General features: G+C 43.7%; 2 protein-coding genes across 8 annotated transcripts in view; one reads left to right on the top strand and one right to left on the bottom strand.

Annotated features, from left to right (window-relative positions):
• SPRING1 (SREBF pathway regulator in golgi 1) overlaps window positions 1–9,489 on the bottom strand; it is an 80,145-nt gene extending 70,656 nt beyond the window's left edge. For 4 of the 6 annotated variants that reach the window (XR_012125788.1, XM_073223438.1, XM_017660892.3 and 1 more), the window contains exons 1-3: window positions 9,239–9,489; window positions 8,741–8,938; window positions 1,305–1,461 (exon numbers count right to left, since the gene is read on the bottom strand). Coding sequence is in view for 5 of the 6 variants with exons in the window: in XM_073223438.1 (XP_073079539.1) it covers window positions 1,305–1,461; window positions 8,741–8,938; window positions 9,239–9,349 (466 nt within the window). In the remaining variant the exon portion in view is untranslated. The remainder of the gene's footprint in view (window positions 1–1,304; window positions 1,462–8,740; window positions 8,939–9,238) is intronic. The other 2 variants (XM_073223439.1, XM_017660893.3) reach the window with 1 other exon arrangement.
• Window positions 9,490–9,596: 107 nt separating this feature from the next.
• RNFT2 (ring finger protein, transmembrane 2) overlaps window positions 9,597–12,279 on the top strand; it is a 57,002-nt gene continuing 54,319 nt past the window's right edge. Inside the window, exons 1-4 of one of the 2 annotated variants that reach the window (XM_073223437.1) lie at window positions 9,597–9,784; window positions 11,186–11,264; window positions 11,377–11,553; window positions 12,033–12,091. In XM_073223437.1, the coding sequence (XP_073079538.1) occupies window positions 11,530–11,553; window positions 12,033–12,091 (83 nt within the window). In that variant the 5' untranslated portion in view covers window positions 9,597–9,784; window positions 11,186–11,264; window positions 11,377–11,529. The remainder of the gene's footprint in view (window positions 9,785–11,185; window positions 11,265–11,376; window positions 11,554–12,032; window positions 12,092–12,279) is intronic. The other variant, XM_017660891.3, reaches the window with a different exon arrangement.

The following is a 12,279-nucleotide window of genomic DNA, read 5'->3' on the forward strand; positions in this document are numbered from 1 at the left end:
ATTACTTGCTTTTTCAATGTTATCTTACAAACAGAGCTTGGCATTAACATCAGTGCTGAGCTTTTCATGCATTTTTGTGCAAAAATTTCCAGCTCTTCTACCCTCGGTACGTGGTTTTCCACTGATTTCTTCCTTTAATTACAAATAATCTTATCTAGTCTGATGCCTTTGAGATCTTTTCGGAAAAGTTTTGGTTTTTGTATTTTGCTGGGGATGCAAACGTGTTTAAAGAAACAATAAGGCACTAAGGGTTTCAATTCACTTTGTTCAGCTTCATCACATTAGATGAAGATTCTAATTCAAGGTTATCTGTGTTAATTTCAGCACTGCTATGTTCTTCATCCATCTGCTCTGAGAACTCTTAAAACAGAGTACAATTTACTATTGCAAACAAACAGGTTATTTGCAAACCACCAGATGAAAAAAGCAAAAGAAAAATCTATAAAACAATCACGGACCTCTGACCCCTGTCTGGATAGTTGACCTTCAGGAAAAGCGGTGATAATCATGTCCTGTTTGTGGTCTTTAAAAGAGTCGCTGCCATACTTCTATCTTGGCAAGTTCCTTAACCTCTCGGTACCTGTGTCTTCACCCATTGAATGACAATAGCAATACCTACACTTTCACAGACTGTTGAAAAAATCAAATGAGGAATCCAAGGAGAGCCTTTAGCTCAGCATTTAGTATGAGCTCAATCACTGCAGGTGAGCATTAGTGAAAAGGCTGCGCCAGGATTAAAGTGGTAAGGCACTGGCAGGTCTAATCCAGCCACCTCACCAGCCCAGGGATAGCCTTTCTTTGACCAAAAGGAAGTAAGAAAACTCTGGGAGAAAGCACCAAAACAGACAGACTGAAGTTTTCACTGTAAGAGGAACACAGTTTTAATGGGTTTATAATTCATTTCAAATTATCCAGTCAGTCCACAAAGTGCATTACCTAAGTGACAACACAATGTGGATATTATTCAGGTCACCAAGGAGGAAAACTGATTATTCTACAGTTCACCATAAAGATGAGAAGAAAAAATTGGCTGGGAAGAGACTGGCAGGAGTAGCCCAAGGGCTGAGGCGTGATACGATGCTAAAACTTTGTTACAGGCACAAGGAACTTCAGAGTTAGAATGATCAAACCAAGCTTCTCTGACATTGAGGGGAACCACCAATGGTGAGTAAGGCACGAAAGACGAGATGTGAGAAATGATGGAAATGAGCAAAGGGAAAGCACTGTATTTAATCAAGCTATAAAACCCTACAAATGGGCACAGTGGAGTATCTCCCTGAATGCAGAAGGGGAGCCAGCCTTACCAAGCTCATCTGTGATGAGGCGCTTCCCTTGAATGGAGTTTCGGCATCGGTTGCCCAGCCGGCTGCTATTGCCCAAGTTAAACTGCACTTTCCAGGGAATGGGTTGATCATGGTCTTGAACCTGGAGGAGATTCCGATCTCTCACTGCTCTCTCCTCCTACAAACAGCCCATAAGTGAGAAGGTTAAAGTGTTATTTCTTGCACTTCCACCCATTTTCCCTAGAAATTACAGCAACAGGACAGAAGCAATATAAAAAAGCTCGCGTAACAGGGATCTGCATAGCTCTGGTATGAGCACCGTCTGAGCACAAATCACAAAATAAAATGTAAAATAAACCTGTAGGAGAAAGTAACAGATTAGGGCTACTCTTCAAAACTGGCATACTTACATGAATGGTCCCTGGATTATGTGCACATTACAAATGTATATAGTGTGAATTTTGTGAAAAGTTTTGTAGGAAGAAAGTTTTAAACTTTTTCTTTCTGATGGCAAATCGTTTAACATACTTTTATATTAAAACAAATACATGATAGAATAGAATGTAAAATCTGAACACACTTTTAAAATAGAAAACTTTAAAGAAATGTTTCAACTGTCATTTCACACACTACCCAAACACATGTACAGTACAAGATCACCTTCATTTGCAGCTCTGAGTACTAAATCAGCAGTGAATTTATGAGAAATCTGAATTAGGAGGTTGATTTTAGGGGCAAGAAGATGCATGTCAACTTGCAAATTTCTCCTGTTAAGAATACTGAGCATGTAACCCTTACACCATATCTTACACTATACCTTTCTTTACAAAGACATCATTGCCACCTGCCCTTTACCTAGACATATAAAGTGAAGAAATGTTCTAGAGGAGGGAGTTTAGACCTTTTTTGGCCTCCAAGCTGCAGTCAAGCTTTCAAAATGACATTTCCTCTACTATATCTTCCTCCTAAACTATGGAGGAAGGTGCCCAAGTGCTAGATAACAAGCCAAGCATGAGACAGCCTTCTTCTGAATTCTCCAACCGATTGCTGGAAAACAAAACAATTAGAAGATACCCTACTAAAGGCTTTTTATATTTTAAACATTCTATAACAGAGTTCTGTGGCTTTTACCATTAAGAATGATCTGTTATGTGTCACTGTTTCAGAAAAAGGAACTAAAAACCTCCAAAGTTTGATGGCAAAAGTTATACACTGAAAACAATGGCAAAGATCTTTATAGTTACTAAGATTTTGTTAGGAAAATCATCTACATATACTTTGGCACAGCAAACACATTTTTGAGACCCATCCTATAAGAAAGTACCAATGTGTAAGGATGCATCAGGATGTTTATAAGATAGAAAAAACAGGAAACCCACAAAAAGAAATGATTGAATACTGAAATAGCTATAGCTATTAGAGCTATGGCTATTACAAAAAAACCTAGATATGACTAATAATTTTATCTAGAGTGGTACAGTTCTTAAATCTGACTTACACATTAGATTATGTATGGACTTTAAAACAAATGCTAATTCCTGAGTCCAACTTCAGATTGAATAAAAATCTGCGGATGGGACCTGGAAATCTGTATTTTCAAAGCACCTGGATGACTTTAATACACAGATAAGGTTGTAGGTCACTGGGTATCTGTAGTAGGTCATTAAGTGAGAAGAGCAAGTTACAAAATAACTTCCATATACTATGTAACACAGTATACTATGATGATAATCATAATAATACACACATACAAGTTTGTAAGAGCCGAGATAAAAGTATAAGAAGGTAGACTATAGAGTATAAACAAGGTAGGGACATAGGTAATTACTAACATCTCATCATCTTTGGAATACTTTCACTTTAAATTCAAAATGAAATGATAAAAACCTTATTAAAAACATGATTCTCACTAACATAGGAGACACTAAGTGAAAAATCTGTGGGGCTTCTACACTATCCCTGAAACTTCACTTGTAAATCTGTGATTATTTCAAAATGAAAAGTTTATTTTTTAAAAATTACCAACATTAAAGACAAAATTTACCCATGATCCCATCACTTAAATAAAGCTGTATCTATTTTCGCATATTAACTCCTAGCCTCTGACCCCAGCACTTATACTACAAATTAGGATGCTTCACGTTCAGCTCTGCTTGACACTAATTCGATGGTGAACCATTCAAGTATCCACATTATTTTGATAATCACATTTTCAAGGCTATATAATAATCCACCATGTTGATGTGCCATGATTTAGTAATCACATCTTCTACAGATCAACATTTAGCTTATCCCAGGTTTTTGTTATCATAGGTAGCACTGCAATAAAAAATGCAGAGTTTTTGTTTTTTCTCTTGAATAATTGGTAATTACTAGAAGCAGTGAACGCTATACAGTACCAGATCCCAAAATTATACATACCATCCATAACATCACCAGCATTCACACAACAGTGATTACAACTTCACCACCATTGCACCAGTACTGGATTTTGTTCTTTAATTTACTTAGTGTAAAACAGTCCTTCAAGGAGGCTTTCATTTCTATTCTGTTCCTCCCTTTTGTTTCTTTTAAAGAACTGGCACTAGCAGGAACAGGGCAGGTTTTACAAAAACAACATCTGTGTATTGCTCCACTGGTGCAAGAAGAGGAGCTAAGTGCAGAAGCCTTGGGAATATGGGGCAAATCGCTTAGGTGCATCCTGCTTAACCACCTGTAATACTCCTCTGCTCTGTGGGGACCGCATCAGGGAACTGCATAATCAAGCTGTGTGCAAACTAAACTGAGCTTCAAATGCTGCCCTAGATAAATTAATGGCCATAAAGACCGTTAAGAGGCTGATCACAGTACAGTAAACTGGATCTACATCAGGGCTAACAGTGCTCTCAACATTACTCTCAAGCTCTCCCGTTATTCTTCCTGAAAGAAAACAAGAGTTTCGAACAAGTGCATCCTGGAAGGACTTCTTCTGTACAGCTATGGTTCTGGCAAACAGGAAGGCAATTCTCCCAGCACCTGAACTTGTTTTCAAAACTGAATATTCAAAGACCTTGCCAAAAGTACTGGGTAAGACTTGTACAATCAGAAGGGATATATACAAAAGGCTGTATCACGTAAGACATAACAGCAAATGCAAGGACAGTATACATTTGCTTTTCTAAAGGTATAGTTTTGCAGAGGGGCTGCTAATCAGGGCCACAGAGTGGATTCTTTCATTGGATATATGGTTTAAACCATTCCCAAATGGTTCCACCTACCCTACTAAGTTGTCTCCATTTTAGGCTTCTTTCATACACATTTTTTTCAAAGGTATCAAGTTCTTATAATGCCTTAAGGTAGTCAGGTTCTCTATTCTCAAAGAGCCTCCAGGGCAGGAGATAAAGACGTATGCCCAGAAACCAGTGCAATCAACTACGAGTAAACCAAGGTACAAAGAAGGGAGCAGGAACAAAAAGGAACAATAATAAAAAAAAAAAAAAAATGAAAACTTTCTTCACAAATTTTAAGGAGCTACAGAAATTATTGCATTGCTAATGTATATTACTTAACCTCTGATTTAAAAAGGGTATATTAATAACTGTCCTGTTTTACAGAGGTTATCATAGGAGTCAAATGGAATAAACGTCCCATTTAAGTAGTAAAGCGCTTAAAATATGAAAAGTGAAGGAAGAAAATATGCTCACGCAATAGTGGATCCCTCTAGATGGTGATATTATGGGTAATTGTTTTCCTCCTTCACCCTGTGCAGTACTTCACAAACTTTCTGAGAAATACATGCACCTTGGTGATCAGAGGAAAACAAAACAAAAAAAGCCAGACTAGCAACTCTCTTATGATTTATTATATTTTACTTCAGACAGTATCTAACACACACTTAATTTACTACAATTTACATACTTAATTACTTTAAAGCTGAAGATGTTAATATGTTTTCAAGGAGTCTTAGGTTTTCAGGAACAGCACCACTTGAGCACATGCAAGAACATTTATTTACGAGGACTTCTGCCTCCAAGACTGGGATTTCTCTAATCTCAGCTCCCATGACTGACAGAGCCCGGCCCTCCTTGCCACTACATCATGGCCTCTTGTTTCACTTTTCTTCTTCATATCATGAATCATCATCTGAAATAATTTTGCTTATTTCCCATTTCTACTCCATACTCCCTGGCAGAATATAGGCTCTTGAAGAAGAAGTCTTTATCTGCTTTGCCTCCCACTATATCTCCATCATCCAGGAGACAGTGCCTGGCACACAGTTGGGGTTCACTACACATTTGTTAAATAAATGAACCCAAGTCACTCAGCACCCAATCCTCTTCCCCAATGGCATCCCCACCAGTGTCATGTATTTCTCCTGCACTCCCATCTCTACAGTTTAAACGATCCCCCAAAGCATTAATTAACATGAAAACCAAAGAAAGGAGGAATTCAAAGCAGCAGAGGATAATCAGCTATTCTCTAGGCAAAAAGCCACATCTGCTTGTGTGCTGAGTCTCGCTGAAGCTAAGGGTCATAGAAGCTCTGCCGTTTTTCTTTTTCACAGCCTCTTCTCAATTACTCCTAACACACACACCAGCCTTACATAGCCCGTATCACAGCTCCATTTTATAGATGAAGAATCTGAGGCTAGGCAACCTGCAGCAAACTGGCCTCAAGTTACATAACTCAGGAGCGGCAAACGCAGACGTACACAGGAGAGCACCAGTCCCATCAGGCTCCATGTTATTGGTCCCAAGGACCCTTCACACTCTTAAAAAAAATTATTGAGGACCTCAAGATGTGGGTTCATGAGGGTAACAGCTATGATAGTTAATCATATTGGAAGTTCAAAATTAAATTCTTAAAATATTTTAAATTATCTACTCCTTTAAAAATAACAATGAACCCATTACATGTCAACAGTCTTGTGCGTGTGCAGAAAAACACTTTCCAAAACAAAAAAAGAAATTCGGTGAGGAGAGAAAATTTGTTTACATTTCTGCAAATCTTTTTAATGCCTGGCTTAACGGAAGACAGCTGGGCCCTCATGGCGCCCTCTGCAGGCAGCCTGTGGCAGCACGCTGATTCAGTTGAAGCAGAGAAGAAAACTACCTCCCAAGAGAAGTGTAGTTGGAAATGGTGGGGGCATTTTAACGGTGTTTCCAGATAATTATGAGTGATCTTCTTTGATATTACATGAAAACTTGACAAGTGTTAAAAATTCACTGCAAATTAGTACAGCCACCTTGGAAAACAGTATGGTAGTTCCTCAAAAAGTGAAACACAAGTTACTATGTGACCCATCAGTTCCTCTCCTAGGACTATACCCAAGAGAACTAGGAACATATTTCCAAACAAAACCCTGTACACCAATGTCCACAGCAGCACTATTCGTAAATGGCCAAAAAGCGGAAACTAGCCAAGTGTGCATTAATTGATAAATGGGCAAAATGTAGTATAAACATACAATGGCGTATTTTTCAGTCTTAAGAAGGACAGACATTCTGATTATGCTGTAACACGGAAAACACTGGCTTCTAAATGAAAGAAGCCAGACAGAAGGCCACATACCATGTAAGTCCATTTCAGGTGAAACACCCAGAACAGGCAAATCCATAGAGACAGCAAGATGAATAGTGGTTTCCTGGGGCTGACAGGTGGGGATAGGGAGGTTACAGCCAAGATGTGTCCCAGGGTTTCCTGGGCTGTGGGGGAATTAGACCCAGAGAAATTTGTAAAACAAAAATTTTGTCAAGAGTTTAAGGAATGACAATCATTCCTCCCCTGCCAAAAACCTGATTATGGTCAGAGATCACAAGCGTCAAAAAAAAAAAAAAAGCACACTGTATTTTAAAAAAAGAGGAAGAAGAAACAGAAGAACATGGTGCACTGGAGTACTTAAAAGGTGGCTGTAGGGAAGGTCACAGAGTAGACAGCATCTGATCAACAGGAAAAATCAGTTGGAGTGTTCCAGACTGAGAAGTGAGGAAAAAGGCCATCCCCATTAAAAAGATTGATTTCCCTGTTTAACCTGTATTTGAGAGCCCAGGAAGTCCCTGGCAGTATTTTAGGGGCTGGGATCCTATGAAGAACACAGACAAGGCCCCTGTTCTCAAGGAAATTACCTTCTAGAAGGGGACGGAGGCTGGGTTCGTGATTCCTACCACCAAGGAAATAAACCAGATCTATGGGCTAAGAACTGAAGTAAAAAGGATTGTGTCAACTGGCGTAGCCTGACGCCATAACAGCATGACCTGAAGTGATGAAAGACTCCCCATGAGGAGATCCTGGAACAGAGCCTGGGGTTTCATCTGAGTGCAACAGGAACCCAAAGCACTGCGCCCAAGGAAGCGGGGTGCAGTGCTGTGACTGACACCCCTCCCCGCCCCCAGATTACCAACCCTACTGCTGGGTGGAGAAGAGACTACGGGACCAGAAGGGAAGCCAGAGACCTGTTGGTGTGTACTGCAGTGATCCAGACCAGCAGATGGTAGGCAGCTCAAGCTAGGGCGGCAGCAGTGCCAATTAGGGGAAGTGAAATTCAGCATACACCGTGGAGGAGGGAGCAATGTTTTGGATGTGGGGAGCAAGAGAAAAATAGGAAGGAATTATTTGTGGCTTCACTACTTGGTGAGCAAATTTAATGCCACTTAGTGGGCCTGGCAAGAATGCGGAGGAAGTGCTGGTGGTGGAGAATCAAGAGTTGTATTTTGGCCAAGTTTGAGAAGCCTATGACACATGCAAAAAGAGAAGGGAAGTAGGAAACTGGATAAAAGAATTTGGGGTTTTCTGGGTAGTTATAAAGCGGGATATCAACAGCATACAGCTGGTATTTAAACCACAGCACACCAAAGATCACCTGCGTCAGGTAGGGAGGAAAGCAGAGGTCTGAATCCTGGCTCACGACACTCAGAAATCCACCAGAGAAGGAACAACATGGGGCCATAAGATGTGTGTGAAGTGGTAGATAATACAAGTCCTAGAATCGCTTGGTTCACGCCATTGTCAACGACCACATCGCGGTCAATAATGAGGCTCACAACACTCGGCTTCTGAGCCTGCCTGAAGTGGGGAATGGGGTAGTTTGCTACCTTCCCTTTTCACCGCTTGCCAGCGATCCACTAACACCAGGGTAACGACACAGCTTATTCATTTCTGTTCATTGTTGTTATTGCTGCCATTGTTGTTATTTTATTTACGAACGTGACCCTTGAGCATGAAAAGTGGGTGGTTTTTAATAACTACATCAGAGCGATTGCACAAACCAGGGCTTTATAACCTGATACCCTGTGGTATACTCACCCTTTCTGAAAAACCAAACGCCCAAACTGGACTTCTAAACAAACTTACGCTTTGGGTAACACTTCCAACCACAGCACCTGCCTTTTCTTCCAGAAATTCTCACATGGAAGAAACACTAAGGGGGCGGAGAGAGAGAGAGAACAATCCACCCAACCAAGTTATTCACAGAAAAGTACCTCGTGGGTCTTGCTCGAGTCTCCTCCATAGAGCACTGAGCCCGTAAACGCACAAACGCCAGGCACGCCAGCGGGGGCCTCGAAGCGTCCTCTCGCCTCTCGAAGTCTCGGTTTTCCCCCAGCAACCCGGAGACCCACACCCCCGAGGGCTGCCGCGAGGATGAAGCGAGAAACGCACGCCCCCGTTAAGCGCTGCACCTGGCGGGCAGAAGCACGCAGGTGGCAGCAGTAAGGGTAATAACCGCGGCGGAAGGGCCCACAGCCCTGGGTTTGAGTCCCAACTCTGCCCCTGGCTCACGCAGGCGCCAACGCAGGGGCAGGTCCCTCCGCCCGCCCTCAGTCCCGAGCCGTGGTTCCCGCCTCCCGGGCGCTCCGACAGACCGGCGGCCCGGCTGCGGAGGCAGTTACCCCGAGGCCGAGGGGGGCCGGACGGCCGGGAGAACTGCCCGCGGCGCCCCGAGCAAACGCTGGAGGGAAGGCGGGCGGGCGGCCACTGACCTGCTTGAAGGTGCTGGTGAGGAAGTAGACGAGCGAGAGCCCGAAGACCAGGGCGAGCACCCACCTCTTCCGCAGGAGCCGGCGCCACACCATGGCCGCCAGGTTCACCATCCCGGCGCGGAGCGGGGCAGACCCGGGGCCCGGACGGCATGGCCCCTACGCGGCCGGCGGCCCCATTCCGCACAGCAGGCACCAGCACCGCGGCAGCCAGGGCAGCCAGCTCCCGGCAGCCACCCCGCGCCGCCCCCACGTGACCCCACTCCACGCCCCGCCTCCACACCGCTCGCGTCCAAAGTCGGCCTCGCTCGGCCTCCTCCCCATTGGTCCCTGCGGAGTAGCCACTTTCTATTGGCTGAGGCCCGGGAAGGAGGCGGGCAGTCGTGTGCGTGTGTAGCAGAGCTCCGGTCTTAGCGCGAAGCTAAGGCCACCTGAGAAAGAACCAAGAGGCCGGAAGCACTCGGAAGTCACGTGCTCCCCGAGCGGCTCGAGTGATTGGCTTGGAAGGACGTGAATGATGCCGCTGTGATTGCTGAATTGTCTGGGCAGGTAAAAGAGACAACGCGGTTGTTTTATTCCCTCAGGCTGGTCCGTGTAGTCCCCGGCCCTTGCAGTCCTAGTCCTAGAGCATTTTGCGCAGAACGTTGGTTGCAAGAACGAAAAACGCTGGCGGCATTGTTCCCGAAGTGCACCTGTCTGCTTCCAGTTCGAGTCATGCAGGAGACGCTCTTGCTTGCATTTTCGTGCAGTCGCGTAGCGGCCCGGCGAAGCAACATCGGGGTGTAATTCTTCATAGGGATGGAGTACGTTGAATGGAGCAGAAGTTAAAAGACGTTTCATGCAGATGCATTCCACGTGCAAAATGTATTCCAGAATTCGATAATTCTGTATGGCCTGCTTCCGACAGGGTTTATGAAGCCCTTCAAACGCAAGCGTTTGAAAGTAGAATCTTAGGCATGTGATTTAGGAGGCTGTGTCAAATAACGTGGATGAGAACTTTGGGATACTGATTTTATTTTCCCCAAGGATGTGCAAGTGATGGGGGAATCGCCAGAAGGGGCATTAAGCAAAGATTGTATGTTCCTGAAAAATATTTACATAGTAAGCTTTCGTTCATGTATTAAGATGGTGCTATGATCCATTTCTCAGTTGATTTTCCAAAAGAGAAAAGAGGCTTAGCCAATGGGTTGTCTAATCAGCGGCCCTACTAACACCCCTGCTGTCCCCTGAAGAAGGCTGGTCAGGATTTGGAAGTCATTCAGTAACAGCCCATTATGGTGTCCTGAACTAAGTGTCAGATACTACCTTTGGTCCTGGTACAGAAAATATTCACGGAGACTAAGCCTATTCGTGGAAAGTCTATGGTCTTTATTTTTTCTCTAGGGCAAAAGGCCAGGGAGCAGGGATATAGAAAAAGGTAACTGACAGACCCCATAGATGTTTTATTAGTCAACAAATACTTGTTGAGTGCTACTCTGTGCCAGGCAGTGTTCTAGATGCTGAGGTAAAGGGGCAAACTAGGAAGGTAGGATCCCTGATTTTTTGGCATTTTCATTCTAATGGGAGACAGACCATAAATAAGTAAGCACATAAGTAAATGGTAAGTGCTATGAAGAAGATAAAACAGGACGATGTATGCTGGTTCAGAAGGGTGAGAGGAGAATCCTCTAGGAGGAAGTGACATTTGACCTGAGGGAGCTAGCCAGAAGGAAGAGTATTCTAGGGAGAAGGAACAGCAAGAACAAAGGCCCTGAGGCAGGGACAAGCTGGCATGTTTGAGAAAATAAAAGGCCAGTGTGGTCAGAGGGTGGGCAGAGGGAAGGAGGTTGGAAATAGGTGAGACCACATCAGGCCGAACCTATAGGCTGTGGCGAGAGCTTGGGTTTTATTCTAATTGCAGTGGGAAGCCACTGGAGGGCCTAAAACAGATTTTCTGTATTCCCTAATCAGGACTTACAAGAGAAAATACATTAAGATCATAACTGTCCTCAGGAGTCCTAAAGGGAGATCAATGAGGGGCTAACCAGAGGTATGAGACAGAACGAAACATATGCTTATAGCTACTCACGATACCCTAAAGTTTATTCTCAAGTTCAAGGCATTCCATGGACTATTCACTTAAGTTTTTTTTTTTCATCCAGGGTTTGGGGTCTCTGGTAAGCTCCTATGACCCATACATTCCTCTGGAGAGGAAAAGGAAGGAGAAGCCTACTTTCTCTGCAATCCAATGGTCCCATCTGTCAGGAGCCCTGAATGTCCACCTCAGGTGTCGTCAGCATGGAGTTCTGAAGTCCATGTGGCTCCTCACAGTGAACCAGGTGAATGTCTCCATGAGAATTCACAGCCTTATTACCACCTGATTGAAAGGGAGGGCTGGAAGGAAGCTTTGGGTTTCAGCTACTCCATTCTCTCCCATTTAACAGATGGGGTATCTCAGGCCACAGAGAGGTTACTGATTTGTGCCAGGTCACACAGCAAGTTAAGGATGGCTTCAGTCCAGAATCCATGTCCCCTTATGCCAGTCTGCTGCTTATCTTACCCCAGCCAGCACCTCTTTGCTGCACAGTTCACTGCTTTCTCCTCTCATGTGAGGATTTCCTCAACCTCTGGATCTCAAACACTCATCTGTGAAGTGGGGTAATAACATTTTCCTCAATGAGATTGAGGGTTGAAATGCATAACAGATGGAAATAGGGTTTGCAAAATGTCAGAGAGCTCTAGGGACATGAGATAGGAGTAATACTTGTTTATGGTTTCCATGGCAATCTGACCATCAGTGGGAATGTTTGGTTTTCAGGTCCTAAGGAAAATGCAGAGACGTCACAGCAGCAACACGGATAACATTCCACCTGAAAGGTAAGCATCTCCTGGTTTCATTCCATCTGGGGACTCTGGGCTTCAGGTGGTCAGGGTCAACCCAAAACTGGATTGAAAACACCTGCCTTTCAGGGTTACTTATCAGGTGAGCAGGGGGGATCCCAACAGAAACTGCTTTGCACAATGATAGCATATACTACTTAAGGCATAACAGTTTGCTGTTGCTC

This window comes from Manis javanica, chromosome 15 (genome assembly GCF_040802235.1).
Source record: "Manis javanica isolate MJ-LG chromosome 15, MJ_LKY, whole genome shotgun sequence".
Classification (NCBI taxonomy): Eukaryota; Metazoa; Chordata; class Mammalia; order Pholidota; family Manidae; genus Manis; species Manis javanica.